The 22,768-nt window shown below is 44.6% G+C and overlaps 2 protein-coding genes and 2 long non-coding RNA genes across 9 annotated transcripts in view; 3 read left to right on the top strand and 1 right to left on the bottom strand.

Annotated features, from left to right (window-relative positions):
• LOC145713964 (uncharacterized) overlaps positions 1–12,342 on the top strand; it is a 522,867-nt gene extending 510,525 nt beyond the window's left edge. For all 5 annotated transcript variants that reach the window (XR_014136744.1, XR_014136746.1, XR_014136747.1 and 2 more), the window contains one exon: positions 12,272–12,342. This is a non-coding gene — a long non-coding RNA (uncharacterized LOC145713964). The remainder of the gene's footprint in view (positions 1–12,271) is intronic.
• ANOS1 (anosmin 1) overlaps positions 12,083–22,768 on the bottom strand; it is a 182,646-nt gene continuing 171,960 nt past the window's right edge. Inside the window, exons 11-14 of the mRNA XM_081792890.1 lie at positions 20,294–20,465; positions 19,639–19,859; positions 17,270–17,411; positions 12,083–15,981 (exon numbers count right to left, since the gene is read on the bottom strand). Coding sequence (XP_081649016.1) covers positions 15,923–15,981; positions 17,270–17,411; positions 19,639–19,859; positions 20,294–20,465 — 594 coding nt within the window. The 3' untranslated portion in view covers positions 12,083–15,922. The remainder of the gene's footprint in view (positions 15,982–17,269; positions 17,412–19,638; positions 19,860–20,293; positions 20,466–22,768) is intronic.
• Positions 14,326–22,768, top strand: LOC145713965 (uncharacterized). Of its 2 annotated transcripts, none has more exons than XR_014136748.1 (3): positions 14,326–14,434; positions 16,274–16,430; positions 21,799–22,768. It is a non-coding gene; the product is annotated as an uncharacterized LOC145713965 (long non-coding RNA). The 2 variants fall into 2 exon arrangements; XR_014136749.1 differs by lacking the exon at positions 21,799–22,768 and adding an exon at positions 19,470–19,645.
• LOC145713962 (uncharacterized) lies at positions 17,446–19,473 on the top strand. The gene is made up of 2 exons (XM_081792891.1): positions 17,446–17,853; positions 18,031–19,473. The coding sequence occupies exons 1-2, from the start codon at positions 17,763–17,765 to the stop codon at positions 18,897–18,899; spliced, it is 960 nt and encodes a 319-aa protein (XP_081649017.1). The 5' UTR covers positions 17,446–17,762; the 3' UTR covers positions 18,900–19,473.

The following is a 22,768-nucleotide window of genomic DNA, read 5'->3' as shown; positions in this document are numbered from 1 at the left end:
TCTCCGCTTTACCCTGGGTGGCCCTGGGAGCACACCGCCAGGCCATCTGCATGCAGACCATTGTCTGCCTTCCCAACTGGGCTCCAGCTTCAGGATGGAATCCCTGTGTGTTTGACATCAGATAGTCCACTCAGAGCTCCCACCCCCATTCCTAATTAACGGCTCATCACTGAACTGGGCCGTCAGCTCCTGCAGGCATCCCTGGGTTGACAAAGCTTTATTTATGGCTGCAGATAAACTCTTTTCCTTTATGCCAGAAGTGACTGCAAGGCCCCCTCCCAGCTGCAAAGCCCAGCCTTTGTTTCTGTGACTAAAGACTTCTTGCCTTTGGAATCTGGACAGACATCAAGAAATCTGCGTGCAGCCAAGTCCGAAATGTTCTGGGGGAATAGGAGGCAATAGACAACAGCTACACAACAAAAACCGACCTTCGCCAACGATTTCTTAAGGCAGTAAAACATTCATGCAAAAGGTTCACCTTTTCAAGACTTTCCAGAGACAAGCGCCATGCATCTCCATAAAATATGCTTTTCGGGTTCTCAGAGGCACTCTGCTCCGCTACGGTGAAATGCATGTTGATTTAAGCCGATCTCACGTAACGTGGCGGGGTGCCGTTGGCTTCCTGCAGATGCCAGGCCCCTTGGCAGGACGGAGACTCTGTTCTCCGTCACTCCTCCCCGGTGTTTTCCTTTGCTTTTTACAGGTGCTGGGTTGTCATCAACTGGATAAATGCTGGTGTTTTGGCTCCAGGCCTTCCTTGAGGAAGCTGGCATTTGCCCAGATGACAGTACAGCACCTGTAGACGCTCAGCAGTGAAGGTACAAAGTGGCCTTTGTGCACACAGCGGTGGGGTGCTCCCGCCTGCACGTGGGAGGCAGCAGCGGGACCAGCCTGTGCCTCTCCTGGCATGTCAAAAGAATCTGGCCGGGGCTTTGGTTTGGTAACACTTCTGGGAGCCTCCGTGAGAGTGCCACAGGACACTCTGATATATGATGCTGGCAGGGAACCACAGCTCGTTGGCATCTTCTCCAGCCTGGAACCAGAGTCACACCCGCCATTTTGGATGAAGGAAGTGTTGTTGTAAGTGACTCTGATAACAAAGGAGACACGGATATGCTTTGCGTCATGGGTCCTGGAAAGGCTAGCTCATCTTTTATCAACCACTCCCTCTGGCGTGACTACCTTTGGGAACAGAGTTCCAGTAAGTACTTCCATTATTAAATCTTAAATCATTGCATACAACAAAGCTGGAAAAGAGTTGTAATCATCTTCATGTGGACAAACAGTCATACTCATCAATCTACTTATCAATGAATGAACCGTTTTTAAATTAAGGAAGATAATTGCTTAATGAAATTTACATTGATCATTTGACATAATTCATTCAGTAACACTTCTTTCTATACAAATAAACTTATTTGTTTACAATAAACACAGTTTACTATAAATTTATTCCTATACAAATGCAGTAAAAAAAAAATTGGGAAGCATTCACCCCTGTAAAATGTTCACAAACATGCACCTTCACCTTACAGTCTGACTTAGCAGATACTGAATACTCAGCAAGCTGGTACTGAGCCAAACACACAAACCTCAGCATTTATATTCCAAACCAGAATGTGTAGTCATACCCAGCCTGCAAAAGGAGCTTTTTAGTTCAGAAGACCTCCAGCCGAGACTTCTAAATTTACCATCAGATTGGCCACTTGACAGGAAATGATGACAAGGGGGGACCATGCAAATATTTGCCAACCCCAACATGGTGCATCATTGCTAACAAAAGAGAAGACTGCACAAATACTGTACTTTCATTCAAGTCTTGACTAAGTCCTTAAAAGTATGCCTCCTGAAGGTTCACAAATGCACTCAGAAACAAAAAAAGCAAGGATAATTTTCCATGTAAAATAATAAAACAATTAAGATTTCTGTCCTGTCTGGTTAAGGGAGGGAGGAAAGAAAAAAGGGAAAGATTTTGTAGGAGAACTTAAACTTTACCCATATTGTGATTAATATACAGGCCAGTGGGCAAACCCAAGCGGTAGTTCAAGAAAAGCTAGGTTGCAGTCAAGTTGCAGAAGTGATTGGTTCAGCACCGAGAGTTTGGATAACCCTGTAAGGCAGTGGTAGTTGCTCTGGCTGCATATTAGAATCAATTCGGAAGCTCTTAAAACATTCCACCATGAAGATCTGATGGAATCCGTCAGGTGTAACTCCAAAACCAAAAACAAAACAGAAAACACAAACAAACCCTTCTATGTATCAAGTCACATTGACATTTGACTTGATCTCCATCTATACATAAACGTATTTAGTATCGCATACTTTCAGAATGGTACACATTTCATACATATATGCATAGTATTTCACACACACACATAACATCATGTGCTTACTTACAGGCTACCTAGTACCTTTTTAAGAGATTGCAATTACAGTATAGTTAAGATACAGTGTTATATTAGTTTTAAGTGCACAATATAGTGATTCAACAATTCTATACGTTGCTCAGTGCTCATCACGGTAAGTGTGCTCTTAATCTCCATCACCATGTGAACCCATCCCCCACCCACGTCCCCTCTGGTAACTACCAGTTGTTCTCTAGAGTTAAGAGTCTGTTTGGCTTGCCTTTCTTTGTTGATTCATTCTATTTTCCAAACTCTAGATAGGTGTGAAATCACGTGGTAGTTGCCTTTCTCTGACTGACTTATTTCACTTAGCATTGGACCCATCTGTGTCATTGTAAATGGCAAGATTTCGTTATTTTTGATGGTTGAGTAATATTTCATTGTATAAAAATACCCCATCTTCTGTATCCATTCAGTGGACACTTGGGCTGCTTCCATAATTTAGCCACTGTAAATAATGCTGCATTAAACATAGGGGTGCATATACCTTTTCAAATTAGTGTTTTTGTAGGGTTTTTTTTTTTTTTTTTTTTTGGTAGATAACCCATTAGTGCAATTACTGGGTCATAGGGTAGTTCTATTTTTAATTTTTTGAGGGACCTCCGTACTGTTTTCCAAAGTGATTGCACCAGTATACATTCCCATCAACAGTGCACAAGACTTTTTTCTCCAGATCCTTGCCAACACCTGTTGTTTCCCGTGTTCCTGATTTTAGCTATTCTGACAGGTGTGAGGTGATATCTCTTCATGGTTTTGATTTGCATTTCCTTGATGATGAATGATATTGAGCATCTTTCCACGTGTCTGTTGGCCATCTGTATGTTTTCTTTGAGGAAATGTCTGTTCTTGTCTTCTGCCCGTTTTTTAATTGGATTATTTGGGGCGTTTTGATGTTCACTGATATGTTATTTATATATTTTGGATACTAACCCTTTATTGGATATATCACTTGCAAATATCTCCTCCCATTCAGTAGGTTGTCTTTTAGTTTTGTTGATGGTTTCCTTTCCTGTGGAGAAGCTTTTTATTCTGAGGTAGTCCAAATGGCTTATTTTTCACTTTGTTTCCCTTGCCTCAGGAAACATATCTAGAAAAATGTTGCTACAGCCTATGTCAGAGACATTATTACCTGTGCTGTGATCTAGTATTTTTATGGTTTCAGGCCTCACATTTAAGTCCCTAGTCTATTTTGAGTTAATTCTTGTATACGGTGTAAGAAACTGGTCCAGTTTCATTCTTTTGCATGTAGCTGTCCACTTTTCACAGCACCATTTGTGGAAGAGACTGTCTGTTTCCCATTGCATATTGTTGCCTCTTTTGTCAAAGATTAATGACTGTAATTGTTGGTTTATTTCTGGGCTCTTTATTCTGTTCTACTGATCTGCATGCCTGTCTTTGTGTTAGTGCCATACTGTTTTGATTACTACAGCTTTGTAGTGTATCTTGAAATATGGGATTGTCATTCCTCCGGATCTTATTTTTGAAGATTGCTCTGGCTGTTTCTAGGAGGATTTGTTGTAACTCTGTGAAAGATGCTGTTGGTATTTTGATAGAGAGTGCATTAAATCTGTAGATTGCTTTAGGTGGTATGGAAGTTTTAACAATATTTGTCTTCCAATCCATGACCATGGAGTATCTTTCCATTTGTTTGTGCTGTCTTCAGTTTCTTTTATCAAAGTTTTATAGTTTTCAGAGTATAGGTCTTTCACCTCTTTGGTTAAGTTTACTCCTAGATGTTTACATTTTTGGTGCAATTGTAAATGGGACTGTTTTCTTAATTTCTCTTTCTGCTACTTCATTGTTAGTGCACAGAAATGAAATGGATTTTTTTTAAATTTATTGTCGAGTTGACTAAGATACAGTATATACAGTGTGCTCTTGGTTTTGGAGGTAGATTCCCATGGTTCATCGCTAACATCCAACACCCAGTGCTCATCCCAACAAGTGCCCTCCTCAGTGCTCATCACCCGTTTTCCCCTTTCCCCCACCCCCATCAACCCTCAGTTTGTTCTCTGTATTTAAGAGTGTCTTATGGTTTGCCTTTCTCCCTCTCTAACTTTTTTATTTCCCCTTCCCCTCCCCCATGGTCTTCTGTTAAATTTCTCAAGATCCACATATGAGAGAAAACCTATGGTATCTTTCTCTGCCTGACGTAGTTCACTTAGCATAACACCCTCCAGTTCCATTGCTGCAAATGGCCGGATTTCATTCTTTCTCATTGGCACGTAGTATTCCATTGTATATATAAACCACATCTTCTTTATCCATTCATCAGTTGATGGACATTAAGGCTCTTTCCATAATTTGGCTATTGTTGAAATTGCTACTATAAACACTGGGGTACAAGCGCCCCTATGCATCAGCACTCCCGTATCCCTTGGGTAAATTCCTAGCAGTGCTATTGCTGGGTCGTAGGGTAGATCTATTTTTAATTTTTTGAGGAACCTCCACACTGTTTTCCAGAGCAGCTGCACCAGTTTGCATTCCCACCAACAGTGCAAGAGGGTTCCTGTATGAAACGGATTTCTGTATATTGATATTGTATCATACAACCTTACTGAATTCCTTTGTTACTCCTACTAGTCTTTAGTGTTTTCTCCATATAATGTCATGTCATCTGCAAATAGGGAAAGTTCTACTTCTTCCTCTAACCTGGATACATTTTATTTCTTTTCCTTTTCTGATTTCTATGGCTAGGACCTCCAGTACTGCGCTGAATAGAAGTGGTGGGAGTGGACATCCTTGTGTTGTTCTGGATCTTAGGGGAAAGCTGAAATTTTTTCAGCACTGAGCATGATGCTGGCTGTTGATTTTTCACAGATGCCCTTTATTATGTTGAAGTGTAGTCCCTCTAAATCTACTTTGTTGAGGGTTTTTATCATGAATGGATGTTCTACTCTGTCAAATGCTTTTTTTGTACCTATTGAAATGATCATATGGTTTTTATTCTTTCTCTTGTTGATGTGATGTTATCACATTGATTCTTTTGCGAATATTGAACCATCCTTGCATCCCAGGAATAAATCCCACTTGGCCATAGTGAATAAATTTTTTAATGTATTGTTGGATTTTTTTGCTACTGTTTTGTTGAGGATGTTTGCACATATGTTTATCAGAGACATTAACCTGTGGTTCCCTTTTTTTATGGTGTTTTTATCTGGTTTTGATATCAAGCTAATGCTGGCCTTACAGAATGAATTCGGAAGCTCTCCTTTCTCTTCTATTTTTTGGCATAGCTTGCAAAGAATAGTTATGAGCTCTTCTTTAATGTTTGGTAGAATTTCTCTGTGAAGCTACCTGGTCCTGGACTTTTGGTTATTGGGAGGTTTTTAATTTTTTTTTTTTTTTTTAATTTCAGTATAGTTAACATACATCGTTATATTAGGGTCATCTTGGGAGCTTTTTTGATTACTGATTCAATTTCATTTCTGGCAGTCAGGCTGTTCGAATGATATATTTCTTTTTAAATATATTTTTATGAGCATTTTTTTACATTTGAATTTTACTTAATATACAATGCAATATTGGTTTCAGGAGTAGAATTCAGTGGTTCCTCACTTACATATCTATATCTTTCTGAGTTAGTTGTGGGAGATATATGTTTCAAAGAATTTATCCATTTGTTCTAGGCTGTCCAATTTGTTGGCATATAATATTTTATAATATTCTCTTATAAATCCTTTGTATTTCTATGCTGTTGGTTGCTTATTTCTCTTTAACCTCTGATTTTACTTGAATCCTCTCTCCCTCTTTATTCATTTACTCATTTATATATATTTTGATGAATGTGGCTAAAGGTTTATCAGTTTTGTTGATCTGTTCAAACAGCCAGTTCCTGGTTTCACTGATCTGTTCTTTTGGGTTTTTTAGTTTCTATTTTGTTTCTTTCTGCTGTAATCTTTATTGTTTCCTTCCTTCTACTGTTTTGGGGTTTTCTTTGTTCTTCTTTGTATAGCTTATTTAGTTGTAAGTTTAGGTTGTTTCTTTATGATTTTTCTTGCTTCTTGAGGTAGACTTGTATCGCTATAAACTTCCCTCCTGGATTAGCTTTTGCTGCACCCCAAAGATTTTTGACCGTTTCATTTTGTCTGCCTGTGGTTTTTTTTTTCCCCCCTCTTTGATTTCCTGGTTGATCCATTCATCATTTAGTAACATCTGATTTAACCTCCATGTGTTTGGGTTCTTTCCAGATTTTCTATTGTGGTTGACTTCTAGTTTCATGGCATTATGGTTGGAAACAATATACGACATGACTTTAGCTATTTTTATTTTGTTGACACTTGTTTTGTGGCTTGACGTGTGATCTTTTCTGGATAATATTCCAAGTGCACTTCAAAAGAATGTGTCTTCTGCCGTTTTAAGATGGAATGTTCTGAATTCCATCTAATAGATATCTATTAGATCCTTCTGGTCCAGTGCATCATTCAAAGCTACTGTTTTCTTGTTGATTTTCTGTTTGGATGATCTATCCATAGACATAAGTGGGGTGTTTAAGTCCCCTACTATTTTATATTATTGATTACTTCATTTATGTTTGCTTTTAGGTGTTTTATGTATTTGGATGCTTTTATGATGGGTGCATAAATATTTGCAATTGTTACATCTTGTTGGATTGTCCTGTTTATGATTAGAGAGTGTCTTTCTTTGTTTCTTGTTACAGTCTTTGTTTCAAACTCTATTTTGTCCATTATAAGCATTGGTACTCAGGCTTTCATATCACTTCCGTTTGCATGATAAATGCTTTTCCATCACTTCACTTTCTGTCTTCATGTGTCCTTAGGTCGGAAATGAGTTTTTTGTAGGCAGCATGTAGATGGATTTTTTTTTTATCCATTCCGCCATCCTGTATCATTTGATTGGAGCATGTAGTCTCTTTACATTCAAAGTATTTATTGATAGCTATGTATTTATTGTCATTTTGCTACTTGCTGTATGGTTTTTCTGGTTCTTCTCTGTTCCTCTCTTCTCTTGCTCTGTTCTCACAGTTACTTGGCTTTCTTTAGTGACATACTTGGATTCCCTTCTCTATCTTTCACATATCTGTTACTGATTTTTGATTTGTGGTTACATTAGGTTTGCATATAACATCTTATGCATATAGCAGTGTATATTATGTAGGTAGTTGCTTATGTTCGTACCATTTTTTTTAATGTTTATTTTTATTTTTGACAGAGAGACAGAGCATGAGCGGGGGAGGGGCAGAGAGAGAGGGAGACACAGAATCCGAAGCAAGCTCCAGGCTCTGAGCTGTCAGCACAGAGCCCAACATGGGGCTCAAACTCACAGACTGCAAGATCATGGTCTGAGCTGAAGTTAGACACTCAATCGACTGAGCCACCCAGGTGCCCCTGTACCATTTTTTAAATAATTTTTTAAAAATGCTTATTTATATTTGAGAGAGAGAGAGCAGGGGAAGGGCAGAGAGAGAAGGAGACACAGAATCTGAAGCAGGCTTCAGGCTCTGAGCTGTCAGCACGGAGCCCGACGCGGGGCTCAAACCCACGAACTGTGAGATCATGACCTGAGCTGAAGTCAGACGCTTAACAGACTGAGCCACCCAGATGCCCCTATACCCTTTTCTAAAAGTTTAATGTTTATTTACCTTTGAGAGAGAGAGAGAGAGAGCACACTGGTGGGGGAGGGACAGAGAGAGGGAGACACAGAATTCGAAGCAGGCTCCAGGCTCTGAGCCATTAGCACAGAGCCCAATGGGGGGCTTGAAACCACGAACCGTGAGATCGTGACCTGAGCCAAAGTCGGACGCCCAACCGACTGAGCCACACAGGCGCCCCCATTTGTACCCATTCTTTACTCCTCTCCCCCGTGACACACTTTTTATGTATATGGTATCACACTTTACATCCTTTTATTTTGTGAATCCCTTGAATGATTTTTATAGATATACTTACTTTAACTGCTTCTGTGCTCCTACTTTCCTTACTCCTGCTTATGGTCTTTCCTTTCCATTCAAAACTATGCCTTTAACATTTCTTGTAGGGCTGGTTTGGTGGTGGGAATGGTGCCCACCAGCTCTTTAGTTCTTGAAGAAGTCTCCTGAGGATTTGTGCCCTTCTAGCCTGTGCTCTGAGATTAGTCAACACATCTCCCTCCCATATACCCCAGTTGTTGTTCAAACTGTTGCTTCTATGTTGTACCTCAACAGTTCTTTGTTATGCTGCCACTTGATGGGCAAAGACTGAGTTTCCTCTCACCCTCTAGCTCTCCCAGAGCCGAGCCTGGTGATGTTTAAAATTCTAGGTGTTAAGCCCCAGGATTGCTAGAAGTCAAGTGCCTCTGGTTTTCAAAGCCAAACATTATGGGTATTTGTTTTCCCCATGTGGGTCCCCAGAGCTGGGGAGTGTCTGCTCTGGCTTCTCCTCCTCTCCCTTCTCTGTACCCGCAGTGTCCTTCCCTCCCGCAGACAGTCCTGCAGGTGTTTGGTTCCCGAACATGTCTCTGCCCTTCCTATTCTCAATACGGCCTCTTTTCTACATATAGTTGTGGAGAGTCTTGGGTCATTTCCTGGCTTATTTACACTCATGTGGGTGCATTCATATGATTATAGCTGTAGGACAAGGGGAGCCTAGGATCCTCCTTTCTGCCATGTTGTACACAGTACCTTTTGTAACTTGAGCTTATGGAGGACAGGCTGACAGGCAGAAGAGTCTAGTGGCCTGATACTCATGGCCCAGGTTCATTTTCAGACTTTGTAACTCACTAGCTACCTGATCTGGAGCTGACTTAACTTGTATCTCACTTTCCTCAGCTTTAACATGCTGCCATCCCCTTAGGATGATTGAAGAAATGAATGAACTCATGCAAATAGCACACTTAGCCAAGTGCCTCACTGTTACTGCGCCCTCAGTAAATGTTAGCTGTAGGGGTTAATTCTATTAGCTGTTTCCCTTGTAAACTACAGAGAGGGCCTTATGATCGACCCAGCGCAATACCCAGAGGGTGCACTCAACGAAGGCATGAGGAATGGTTTCCATTATTCGTAATGCAGCCAATTGCTTTTGATGGGCTGTCGTTTGAGATGAGGAAGGAGATATCTGGGACAAAGAGGTCAATCAGAATCAGTTTTGGATTGCACACAGTCTGGGGCTGGAAGTTCACTGACAGATCGATTCTAATTGGCTGTCTTTGACTACATGTAAATCACTACAAGCTGCCTCTCTGAAAGCTGTTTCACCAGGCCAGAAAAGATTATAATTTCCACTAACGGCACACTAGAATATCCAAGCTGTGTCTGACCACCTATATGTTGTATCAGTATGTGCCACAGTAAATCCCCAGGTACCAAGAGAAGACTGGGCTATCTCTAGGTATACCTGCGTCTGTCTACATGTGGGACTATCTGCATGTGTACTCAGTGTCTGTGTGTCTGTCTTCGCATATGATTCAGTGAAGCATAAAGTGTGGTCAGAAAACTTCACTCCGGTGCAATCCAATTGTATGCTACGGTATGACTCTGTACTCCTTCAGCTCTGTGAGCAGGAATGTCTATACCATGTATCGTTCATTCGTATCTTCCCATCGTCTGGAAGAGTGGTTCTCCACATCAGGCACATACGAGAATCAGCTGGGGAATTAGCTTTCAAACAGCTCTGTTGTCCACACGTCACTCCACGTCTGAAGGTACCAGAAAACACTGGCCTTCTTCAAAGCCTCCCAGGGGATTCAAGTAGGCAGCCAGTTCTGAGAGCCACTGACCCAGGGTCATGCTAATAACCACGGGTGATCATTCAAAACTCAATTTTTACATGTTACAGTAATCTGAGACTGGAAACTTCCCTACTTTGGGCAGCGTTTACTGTTGTAGATAATGAATTTCAGTTTCCTTTTTTTTTTTTTTTTTCTTTCTCAAAGCTACTTGTAGACCATGGATATGCACCTGGATTACTGTTAGTCCATGAAATGACTTTTCAAATCTATACGTTTTAATTACACTTAAATTTAGTTTCACTGAACAAGACAGGTTTCTCAGACATGCAGCCTCTTCACCATGACATATACCTGGGCATATAGGTAGATATATTAGGTATACAGGTGTATCTATATTAGGATTGCTAACATTTGTTTTCTATCAAAGTTAAGACTCACGTAAACACAAAGTGTTAAAAGTGTGCAACCCAGTAGCATTTGGTACATTCGCAATGTTGTGCAACCATATCCTGTAGGTACAGAGCATTTCCATTAACTCTAGAGGGAAGCCCTGTGCCCGTGGAGCAGTCACTGGCATGCCCCCACCCCGAGCTCCTGGCGACCACTCATCTGCCTTCTGCATGGGGACTTCCTGAGTCCAGACGTCTGATAAAAATGCAGGCATACAGGGGCACCTGGCTGGCTCGGTCAGTTGAGCATCTGGCCTTGGCTCAGTTCATGATCTCACAGTTCATGAGTTCGAGCCCCACATCAGGCTCTCTGCTGTCAGCACGGAGCCTGCTTCAGATCTTCTGTCCCCTTCTCTCTCGGCCCCTCCCCCACTCATGGTCTCTCTATCTCTCTCTCTCTCTCTGTCTCTCAAAAATAAACATTTAAAAAATGCAGTCATACAGTATGTGGCCTTTGGGATCTGGATTCCTACATGTTATTGCTAATTGTTTTTAAAGAATCTGTCACCATTGTGATTTGAAAATTGCTCAGTGATGTTCAGAACATGTTTCTGTCTGGGGCTCACCTGCCAGTATGAGTCTTATCACTGTGGCTTCCAAAATGTGTCCCCAATCCGTTGGCTTCCCTGCACATCTGTGACCGTTGCATTTTAATATGCAATCCCGTCTTTGCCAGGACAAAGGCCACGTCTTCGGCCTGATCTGCCCCCTTATTTTTCTTCACACCAGCTCTTCTGCCCATGGCCGCCAGAGTGATCTTTAAAAATATTCGCGAGACTTTGAACTTCCTATCCTGGCCTCTCTCTCCCTGCATCCCACAGCGTCTCATCTCCCCACCTCTGAGCATTTCCATTTATTATTATTTGCTGTTCATTTATTGTCATGTCTTATCTATCACGCCTCTGCCTACTTTGAGGAAGAAAGCAAACGGGGAGCTTTCCTTTTGTAGGCAATGTCCCACCTCTAGAACAGGACCGGGTACAAAGCAGAAACTGAGGGAATGTTTGTCGAATGAATGTATAAATCAAGTGGGTGATTTTATGGAGGAAGGAGAAGATTGAGGTTCCCCTGGAGAACACCACGTTATTCCTCACTCTTTATGTGGTGGCATTTGGCTCATTCAGAGCAGATAGATATGCTGATGTCCCAGTGGGAAGTGCAGGAAAGGCTCACAATTGTCCTTGGATGCTGGAAACCGGGAGCTCTGAATACAGTGCATGGTGTTGAAAACCACAGAGGCAGGGACAAGGACTAAGAGAAGTTCGTACCTCTAGCCTTGTATGCATGCATGGGGGAGGGGGACACTTTGAATTGTAGACTATTGACAAAAAATGCCACCAAAGCCATCAGCAATAACAGCCGTAAGTAAATACTATGAAAGAAATCTCAAGTGTCATCTCCAGGCCCCAGAATACTTTCATTAGGATGAAGTACGTTTGCCACACCTCAAATTCCATTCATACTGACTTTTTGACTCTCGCTGGGAACATAGGGGGAAAAAAATGGAAAAACGAAAGTGTGGTTTTTGTTTGTTTTTTTTAATAAATGAGTCTAGTCCACCGGGCAGGTGTAAGGATACTTTATTACTGAATCAGTATGTACAAACTCTAACATGAAAATAATGAGTCACAGAATATCAGACTATTTACAATACTTTTTTTTTTTTTTACAAAATGCTTTTTTTTTACAGGATTACTTCTCTCTAAATAACATGACAGACACACACAAAAATCACTTTTTTTTTTATTACAGACATAAATAAATATTGACGTGAAATGACCAGTCTAAGAGGCGTGATCTCTGTTGGCCATTTGGATGAGAAGGTAGCTCTTCTGTTATCTGCACACTACAGTATAATTAAGTAAAGAAATAGTAACTTTACATACAGACCTCTGTTAATCACTCTGTCAATGGTAGAACTTGCTAAAATACTCAGTAGAGGTAAGAAACGGAGTCTGGCCATGCACAATCATAGGTAAGAGTCACCATCGCTATGCATTTATTATTTTCAGTGAGTTATAAGTACATGCAACAGTTAGCCTTCCTGTTCTGGTTACAACGTGAAGGTTTGTATAAAAAGATTCAGAGATAGTTGGAATCATGGGAATGAGCAAACTTAGTTTACTAAACCCATGGCACAAAGTGTAAGAAAGGGCAGTAAATAAATAAGTCATTATCACAAGTGACGCTGACTAGTAGGAAGGACAGAATTACTGTGTGTAGTTGCACGATACAGACACGAGTCAAAATTCAGCGTCGCCATCACGGGTTTCAGAGCACATAAGACACAACACGGGGGCTTTGAAGTCGAATGTTGTAACTTCCCGGGGCTTACTCCTGTAATTTACTCAGTTCCTTATGCCAGGCAAAGAATCACTGGCTGTCCCCAGTTGGGGACATCTGGCGGGTAAGGAGCCAGGGATGCTGTGCTACACCCCAGAGCATAACCGGCCCCAGCGCCCCATCTGCTGAGCTGCAGAAAGCCTGCTTTGTAGAGTTAGTGACAGGCTCTTTCAGGTTCCCAGGAAACAGACGTATCTTTAAACTTGGGTTTGTGTCATAATCATTTCAAAAAACTCCCTGCCATCAATGTTAGTGTCTCTACTATGTCATATTAAAACAACAAATGGCTTAAAAGGGCACACGCTCACTTATAAATGTCGCCCCACGGGGCTGTGGTTAGAAAAAGAGGGCAGAACAGGTAACTTCACCGGCCGCTGCCGTGAAGCTACAAGCCGGGACTTGAGGACTTGCTGTTTTTGGTGGGCATTTTGAAGAGTGAATACTGTCACTGAATATATGTGTCCTCATAGAAGAGAGATGCATTTAATTTCAATTAGATGTATTCGACACTTAGCCATGTAGACTGTGTTTAGAGAAAAAAAAAAAAAAAAAAAAGACAACCCATAGGTTATATCCCTTTATTAGGGCACTCAAATTTTTAAAATTAAAAAAATTGTATATTTTGGCCAATTTGCATATGATTGAAATTCATAGAAGAAATTCATGTTTCCTTAATTACCCAATCAATAGCATTTTTCTTCCAAAAATGTGAATAATATTTAAGTTACGAATGTTACTGCAGAATTAGATGCTCCTAGGAGCTGCTTTCGATTTCCTAAGGGAGCTGTAAGCTTCAGAACGTTCATCCAAACTAAACATAGATTTGCTCATCGTCTCTTACCCAGATAAAAGAAACATAATTAAACTTCATAAAATTAAACTTATATAATAATTTAATATTTTGTATGTATGTATACACGCTTCCATTTTGAACTATACAACCGTACAAAAATTTGCTGGCGCAAATATTGGATTTGTTCGTGACAAAGTAACAGACAAACTTGTAGCCAATGTTAGACATCTTCATTTGTGGAAATTTGACAATTTGAAATTCAGCTGCTGCTAAGGGCACTGGCATGAGTCAGAGCTTCCTGGAAGATACTGTGGTGTTGGGTCAAGCTCGGGGCTGTTTGAAAGGAGGGGTGTCTTCTGTGCTGTGCGTTCCAAATGTGAAACTCTGGGAACCAGGTGACCTCACACCACGTTGTGCTAAGAGTGTCGCAGACCCTGTTGGGAGCTGCAGAAAACACTTAGGAAGCAACACACGCTTCCTGCTGAGATTCCCCAGGAGCGCCACTTGTGCTAAGCTGCAAAATATTGCCTGTGTCATCGACTTTTAAAAGTCGTTACCACACAGGAACCAGTTTTCAGTATCTGTCACCACATATCCATGCGTATGGACCGTGTTTCCTAAAGATGTGCATCGACAGGATAGGAAAAACAGTCTGTCTCTGTTTTGTAGTGCATTTGCTTCCTGACACTGTGGACAAGCCACAAGAAGTGAAGGAGTCCTGAGTTCTCTCCTCCAGGAGCGTTCAGGGCGTCCGCACGCTCTCAGGAAACCAGACCACAGTAAGTACCCAGTCCCACCATCAAAACCCAAGAAGACGGTACTGAAACCTTCCCCAGTTTACGTAGGTACATAGTGGGATGAGGAAGGCTTTCCTTTTAAATGTTTAACTTCTGACACATTGCTCTTTCCTCATAGAAGAGACACTGGTGGGGAAAATATATAATCCTTTTCTCTAGAAGCACTGTGTCTTTATCCACCTTCGGTAGCTGTGAAAACCATTTCTTCGGTGAGTCTCAAGGTCTGTGATGTGTGTGTGTCACACACACAAACAAGTACACAGACACAAAAACATATCTGTGCATTTCAAACCATAAACATGGATATTCCCTCAAGAGCAAACTTTATCCGACTGAACGCTTCTGGGTGTAAGGGTGCCCCAAGGTGCACTGCGACATCACATATGGTTGATATGTCTTGACCCGAGTCCATGCTACGAAGGGGTAGTTTGGAGGCAAACAGTACGATAGAATGGATTTGAAAGACTAAATAGCCGTCCTCTGTCAATCATGGCCTCGTGTTTCCTACATTACCAAGAATAGGGACTATTCTAGCATACAAGTAGCTTACTTTGATTAAGAAAAGGCAAAACTTAGTAAGGACTGGAAGATACCCAGTAGTTGGGATTCTTTCATTTTAAGCAAGAGGTTTTGTAAATTTTTAGGTTCGTGAAGTGGTAAAACAAAGCCTATCTATCAGCAGCTCTTGTCTGCATTAAGAAAACAAGAACAAGGGAAGTAAGAAAACATGTCAGGAAAATGTCTCATTTTGCAGGATGAAATGTTAAAAAGTATCCCCAGGAAAGAAGTTTCATTTCTCCAAGGCAGACTCTGGATAGCAGCGTGATTGGCTGAATCTTTCCTGTCTTGGATGTCTTTTGAAAACCGCAGTTCACAGACGCAATGCTCATTCGCCTTTGTGTGAACGTAGCTTAGGGACATGCGGAGATTTAAATTAATTGCTGTATTTGAGGTTAACCTTTGTCAGTTAAAAATTACACGTGGTATAAATCATCTTAGGAAAGATCGGAAAAAATAGGGCCTAAAAACTGCATCATCTCAGTTGACTCTGCAAATCAAAGCCATCGTTGAATCTAAAAACGTGTTGTTGGTTTAGCGTTATGCTTCGTGTGCATGTGTGGACTGTGTTGAGAATGTGCTCCTCCAAATGCAGGGAGAACGTGCTCCTCCAAATGCAGGGAGATCTCACTTCTGCAGTCATTCGATGGGGATTCGTATGTGTATAGTTTAGCCTCCAGTGTCACGGGCCTCACCTTCCTTTCCTCCGTCCCCGCAGGAAGCTGGGTCCGTCCCCACTGGCTGTGTGTCGCTAGTTTCCAGAGGTGCCCGAGATCAGCAGAGGTTCCTCGGACGCAGAGTTACGGGGGGAGGGAGTTGTGTGGGGCGCTTGCCTGTAGAGCCACACGTGCTGGCCCGGCAGCTCAGCACGCCGGCACATTCCTTCACTTCTTAGAGGTCGTTTGGAGCCGTCTAGTATCTTTCTGGGGAAGCCTTGTAATGATGAGGATGCCGATGTTTGAGGTGGGGTCCTGAAGGGTGACAGGACAGACGTTATCAGTCATTGCTGCTTTGCAGGAAGCCGGGTACCGGCTGACAGTGAAAGCATCGGAGCCAGAAAGTCTTCCCTCCCACGTCCTCGTCTTCCCTGCTCCGAATCGGCCTCCCCTCCTGCTCTTGCCCACCCCTCGGTTTCTCCCCCAAATCCATAAACTCACAAGAGGACTAGGACAACCCCCTTTCCTGCATTCTACAGTTATCCAAGCACACCAAAGCCCTTTCTTTTCTTTTCTTTTCTTTTCTTTTCTTTTCTTTTCTTTTCAGGTTTGTTTTTTGACAGAGAAGGGGAGGAGCAGAGAGAATCCCAAGCAGGCTCTGCACTGTCATCATGGAGCCCGACATGCAGCTCGAACTCACGAACCATGAGATCCAGACCTGACTGAAACCCAGAGCCGGACAGTCAGCCTATTGAGCCACCCAGGTGCGCCCCTCCCCCCCCCAAAAAGTCCTTCTATTTCCTTGGAAGTTAGAAACGTAGCCAGTCCTCCCGTGAACCCATTTTCAAAGGAGGAGTATCAGGACAGCATTCACCCGACCTTTACAAAGAGAAGGGGCTGCCGAGCTCTCCCAGGCTCATTGGCGTCTGCCTCAATTCTAGCCGCGAACAGTAATTGGGGCAAATGGAGCTAGTACAATTGTAAATGTAAAACCAGGATCCCTGCTCTATTTTCTTAGCAACAGACAAATCTGGAGGCACCGCTTTATAAATTTAAGCTGGAAAGAGATGAAGTCCATAATCTAAAAATCGGCAAGAGTCTCAGTGTTTTTGAAACAGTGGGTGACGATTCTTTTTAAAAACCTGGACTTCACAGTAAATCCAGTAGATTGATTTGGGTCATAGTATGAAGAAAACGTATGTAATATATTACACTCAAATGTGCGTCGTGAGGAAATAATCCTTAGCAACGTGTTTCCTAGATCATCACATGTGAAAATCGCAGTTTCTAAAACAATTTCAGATTGCTGTGAGGTTATAGATTTTTCTCCCTCATGTGTATGTACAGTGTAAAAGGTAAGTAGAGAGCCCTGATACGTGTAGAAAACAGAAGGGAGGAAAGGGATGCCAGGCAGGGAGGGAGCACTTAGTCACCAAGCACACGATGATGCTAATGCGGCTAGAATCAAGTCCCGTGCTGGACACACATGGGGCGGAAGGACTTGAGATGATGAGAACCCCCCGCTTCACAGGGATCTGTGATAACTCGGTCATTTATCCGAGTGTTTCCCCACATCTGCTGACTTTCTGTGTCCCACACTCACTGTGCACCGAGGGCAGCGTGAGGTCGGGCGTCCGGAAAGTTTTGATGGTGGCCGGCCCTTCCCCTCCCGCGGTCAGCACCTGAACTTCCAGTCGGTACAGCGTAGATGGCCTCAGATTGGGCACTGTTAGGACGTAATGATCCTGAGGGAGCCACACAAAAGGAAATGCTCATCAGTGACCCTTTGAAAACAGCAGGCACGGTACAGACGCATTCTCCCGCAGGCTGGTCCCAGTCAGAGAACGGGTGTGAGTGGTCAAACGGGTGTTAGTGCAGAGACTGGGTGTGAGCACGGAGAACAGGTGTGAGCGGCCAGAGAATAGGTGTGATTGTGGAGAAAAAGGGAGCGGTCGAGAACGGGTGTGAGCATGAAGAATAGGTATGAGCCCTTGAACACGTGAGCACAGAGAACAGGTGGGAGCACAGAGGATATGTGACTGTGGAATAGTTGTGAGTGGCCAGAGAATAGACCTGAGTGTGGAGTAGGGGTGAGCATGGAGAATAGGTGGGAGTGGTCAGAGAACAGGTGGGAGCGTGGAGAACAGATGGGAGTGTGGAGAAGAGGTGGCAGTGATCACAGAACAGGTGGCAGTGGTCAGAACAGGTGGGAGCGTGGAGGACAGGTGGCAGTGGTCGGAGAACAGGTGGGAGCATGGAGGACAGATGGCAGTGGTCAGAGAACAGATGGGAGTGTGGAGAAGAGGTGCCAGTGATCACAGAACAGGTGGCAGTGGTCAGAACAGGTGGGAGCGTGGAGGACAGGTGGCAGTGGTCGGAGAATAGGTGGGAGCATGGAGGACAGATGGCAGTGGTCAGATAACAGGTGGGAGTGTGGAGAACAGGTGGGAGTGGTCAGAGAACAGGTGGGAGTGGTCAGAGAACAGGTAGGAGTGTGGACAACAGGTGGGAGTGTGGAGAACAGGTGGGAATGGTCAGAGAACAGGTGGGAGTGTGGAGGACAGTTGGGAGCGTGGAGGACAGGTGGCAGTGGTCAGAGAACAGGTGGGAGTGTGGAGGACAGGTGGGAGTGTGGAGAACAGGTGGGAGTGGTCAGAACAGTGGGAGTGTGGAGAATAGGTGGGAGTGTGGAGGACAGGTGGCAGTGGTCAGAGAACAGGTGGCAGTGGTCAGAGAGCAGGTGGGAGTGTGGAAGACAGGTGGGAGTGGTCAGAGAACAGGTGGGAGTGTGGAGAACAGGTGGGAGTGGTCAGAGAGCAGGTGGGAGCGTGGAGGACAGGTGGGAGTGGTCAGAGAACAGGTGGGAGCATGGAGGACAGGTGGCAGTGGTCAGAGCAGGTGGGAGCATGGAGGACAGGTGGCAGTGGTTGGAGAACATGTGGGAGTGTGGTGAACAGGTGACGGAGAACAGGTGGCAATGGTCAGAGCAGGTGGGAACGTGGAGGACAGGTAGCAGTGGTCGAAGAGCAGGTGGGAAGCGCAGCAGCCTCACAGGGGAGACTGGCGGCTCCCACTCAGCCAGAGCCCTGTGCCGAGTCACCTCTCAGCACCCCGCTCGACCCTGGCAGCCCAGCGCACTTGGCAGGGTTCATGTGTGCCAAAGTGCCAGTTCTCAGGGCTCACCCTTGAGATTTCAGTGTTTGTTCCTTAACATAAGACTTTCCCATGGTTGAAAGTTTTCATCTGCACATCTTGTGATGTGAATTCTTGATCATCCAAAGTTCAGTCAATGAGCCAAGAGTTTTCCACAAAACACAGTATCTGTCAATGCCCAGGACTGAACATGTTTATTTTCATGCCAACACATTCTTTTCAGAATTCAATAAAACCTAACACATTCATAGAATAACTACTTTCTAATTCCAAGGAATTTTTCCTTCCGGACTTGTTTTTTTCTTTCCTTTCTTTCTCAGTGGACCAGGAGTTGGATGTCCTAAGGGCATTTTTAGAGAGGGTAAAAGCCCACACATGGGGTTTGTTTTGTTTTTTTCTTCAAGCCAAGGAATTAAGTGGCCTGGAAGACAGGCCAATTCATTATGGGCTCTCGCCAGATTTGAAGGGGGAAAAGGGAGAGAAACAACAAGCTTCTTTGAGCTGTTTTCCCCCAATTTAACACTTCAAACAGGGCAGGTCCACTTGGACCCAAGGGACAACGGTTAAACCACTTGCCCACAGGACGGGCTCGGGGCTGCTGAAGGAATCACAGGTTATGTCCTGCTGACCGTTTTCCCTGCTCACAACAGCACCTATCATAGGTCATGAATACTTGCACAACAATGGCTCCAGAAGAAGAAAATGTGGGAAGACGCCTCAGCAGTGTGGCACGAGTACCCCCCCACCCCGCCTCCAGTGGCCGCTGACGACCAGCCACGGACATGACGACATGCACACAGGAAGCAAGTCGACACCTACGGAAGGCAGTATCTGCGACTGTGAGATGATGCTGTTGGGCAAGCTGTTCTGTCTGCTCTCCGTCGTGACCTCGGCCCAGGTCACCTGAAAGCCAGTCATGGGCTGATAGAGATTGGCCTTGGCCATCTTCCAAGAAAAGTGGCCCGTGATGTTAACATCTTGAACAACAAACGAGGCAGAAAGGTTCTCGGGCTTGGCGAGCACCTTGGCAGGCACGTGACCTGGAGGGAGAGTACATAAGAGGCAGAGTTAGGCTGCGGGACACGGACTGGACATGGGAGCTGTTTGCACATATCGCGGGCACTTCAGGCAGCTGCTCCCAGGGGAGGCACACGTGGTCTGAGCTCGGTCCTCATGCAGGGCTTCAGGCCATCACCTCCATGACCTACGGGGACAGTCAGCCAGAGGTGGTCTCAGTGCGGCCACTCTGCTGGGTGGTTTGGGGACTCTTTTTAGGACCCAGCTCGGTGGACGGGAGGAGAGAGGTCTCCGCCACGTGGCAAGATCTGGCCACTTCCTCAAGAGGAGAAGTGAGTGCCATGACCGGGGTGGGTAGTGACGCTGTGAGAAGTGATCCCGTGTCAGAGCTGCGTTTCGCCAAAAGGTTTTCCAAGTGTGGCTGGCATCACAGATGCACGTTCAGCTCAAGACGTACCTGCTTCGCCGGGACAGCTCATGTGCCGGTGGCTTTTCCCCTTCAGGGCAGAGCACGGCGGAGTCGTGAAGAAAACGGTTTCTGCCTTCAAGCGGCCCTTGGGCCGAATCGGCTGCACAGTCACCTTATATTTGCAGGAAAACGACAGATCCTGAAGAATGATATAATTTTCCTAGAGCAAGAGAGAGAGGGAATATGCTAGCCATACATCTCATTAGGGATCAAGACGTGGCAGATGAGTCCTGTTCTAACAAGGATAGTTTCCTGTGCATGCGTGCAGTGTGGCTTTTATAAAAACTACGAAGGAGACACTGTGCATGTTCTGGTTCCTCACGACTGTGGGCCGTCCCATGGCATGGGACACGGCCCCTGGAAGTGAACAGGACCGCGGCGTGGCAGGACCGAAGCAGCTTCATGGGACCTTCCAGGCCGCGTGTGATGGTTGCCAGCCACACAGGTGGGAGTGCCAGACTGTGAACCCAAGTCTCATTTGTTCCTGACATCTAGTGTGTAGCAGAGCCTGAGGCACATGTGTACGAGATGCAGGGGCTCAGCCCGCGGCCTCGGTCACGGGTCAGGATGGAGGCCGTAGTGGTGGGCGGAGTGGGGGACAGGCGCACAGAGGAAGCAGCTGGCCCTCTGCCCAGGGGTGACAGGTGGGCGGGCAGAGACAGGGCACCGGGCATGCCATGGGGAGAGCGGGACCAATGGCAGCCTCTGCCTGAAACACTGGTCTTCGGGAGCAAATCTACACTCCATATGGGAATCTGCTGGAAGCCCACGTCAGGCACTAAGTACAGACTTCGCAGCTACGTAAAGAATGCATGTGAGTGGCAGGGAAGGCAGGCCTGCGTAGCTGCAGATAAAGTAGCCCATGCTCCATCAGAGCTTGAAAATAAATGGGTCTAAACGTCCTTTACAAATGGCAGTGGACGAGGTGTGAGCCTTTAGCAGACTGCTTTCTCGGGATTTTCATTCTTATTTCTTTTTTTTTTTTTTTTTTTTTTTTTTTTAATTTTTTTTTTTTCAACGTTTTTATTTATTTTTGGGACAGAGAGAGACAGAGCATGAACGGGGGAGGGACAGAGAGAGAGGGAGACACAGAATCGGAAACAGGCTCCAGGCTCTGAGCCATCAGCCCAGAGCCTGACGCGGGGCTCGAACTCACGGACCGTGAGATCGTGACCTGGCTGAAGTCGGACGCTTAACCGACTACGCCACCCAGGCGCCCCATTTTCATTCTTATTTCTACCAGATACAGGATACGTGCTCAGCAAATGCTTATTATGACCTTCAGACTTTCTAGAGAGGGTAAGCCTAGGATTGGGTGGTCCCCTGAAAATAAGCCAGATTTCATACAATTCCAACGCATGCATAACTAAAAAAACTACTAGAAGCCTCGCCTCTGCCCATAAAAAATTTAATAAGCCCCGCTTCCGGTCATTTCTTTCTCTGCTTTTCAAGTAGTTTTCCCTTTTTAAAAATGTTTCTTTTTTCTTTTTAAGTGAACGCCACAAACTTTGGGAACCACTTAAGAAAACATAAAAGGAATGACGTTGGCGAGCATGAGTTGGGACAAGTCAAATCCAGTAAAAAGCTGTATTTCTGCAGACCCACTGACATGTTTTATCTTACTACCTTAAAGTTATGTGATCAAGATAGGATTCTAAAAATACCCCACTTGCTGCTTTAGAAAATAGTCCAAAGAAAAATGTTCTGCTGAAATAGCATATATCAATATGTGAGACATGTGGGGCCATGCCTTTGGAAATCTTAGACTGTCCTGCTAGATCACAGACAAGTTGCTGGCATCGATATTCTGGACACCTCACCGCCCTCTGCACCGTTTTGTTGTTGGTCCCTTGATGGCCCTCTGTAACTCGTGCATCAGCCCCAAATATTTGGAACAACACACTGGCTGGTACCGAAGGGTTCCTGCCTGCAAGGACGTAGTGTTCTATTCAAGTGAAAAGTCAGAAACGGTCCTGGCACACCATGTGCGACTCAGGGAACGTCTTTCCTTCCCCGGACGAGGAGGAACTAGCCAGTGACGCGGCAGAGCAAGATGGGACATGACAGGGTCGGACGGAAGTTCACAGGCAACGTCCCACCCGCAGATCGTGCTGCCAACCCAGGACTCAGAACAATTCAAAGCTTCTGTCCGACTAAGTTGAGACACACGGGGGGTCTCAGAAGCGTTTCCCCCCTGACCTGGGAGTTCCCCACGAACCGCGTCTGCAGCCTCCGCGTTTCAGGCCCTGCCGTGTGCCCCCACGGGACGGAGCCCTCAGCGGATACTGCAGGACTGAACACAAGGACCGTTGTGTTTTCACTTCCACCTCGCGATCACCCAACAGCTAATCCGTGAGAACGAGCTGTGTGCGTCGTACCCCGGGCACAGCTCGCAGTCCGCTGTTTCCGCACATCGAGGGAAGTGAAATCGCGCTGAGAACCGGGCGGTGTGACCGTCTCTTA

The sequence above is a fragment of the Panthera onca genome, chromosome X, assembly GCF_046562875.1.
Source record: "Panthera onca isolate mPanOnc1 chromosome X, mPanOnc1 haplotype 2, whole genome shotgun sequence".
Classification (NCBI taxonomy): domain Eukaryota; kingdom Metazoa; phylum Chordata; class Mammalia; order Carnivora; family Felidae; genus Panthera; species Panthera onca.
The sequence above is the reverse complement of the archived record's forward strand: the minus strand, read 5'-3'. Positions and strand labels throughout refer to the sequence as shown.

What these genes read in the sequence shown, in the direction of transcription:
- LOC145713962 (XM_081792891.1), top strand. Translation starts at nt 17,763, where the DNA reads ATGGAGAATAGGTGGGAGTGGTCAGAGAACAGGTGGGAGCGTGGAGAA. An exon ending in TGGCAGTGATCACAGAACAG is followed by an intron (nt 17,854 to 18,030) that starts GTGGCAGTGGTC and finishes CGTGGAGGACAG; the next exon opens with GTGGCAGTGGTCGGAGAATA.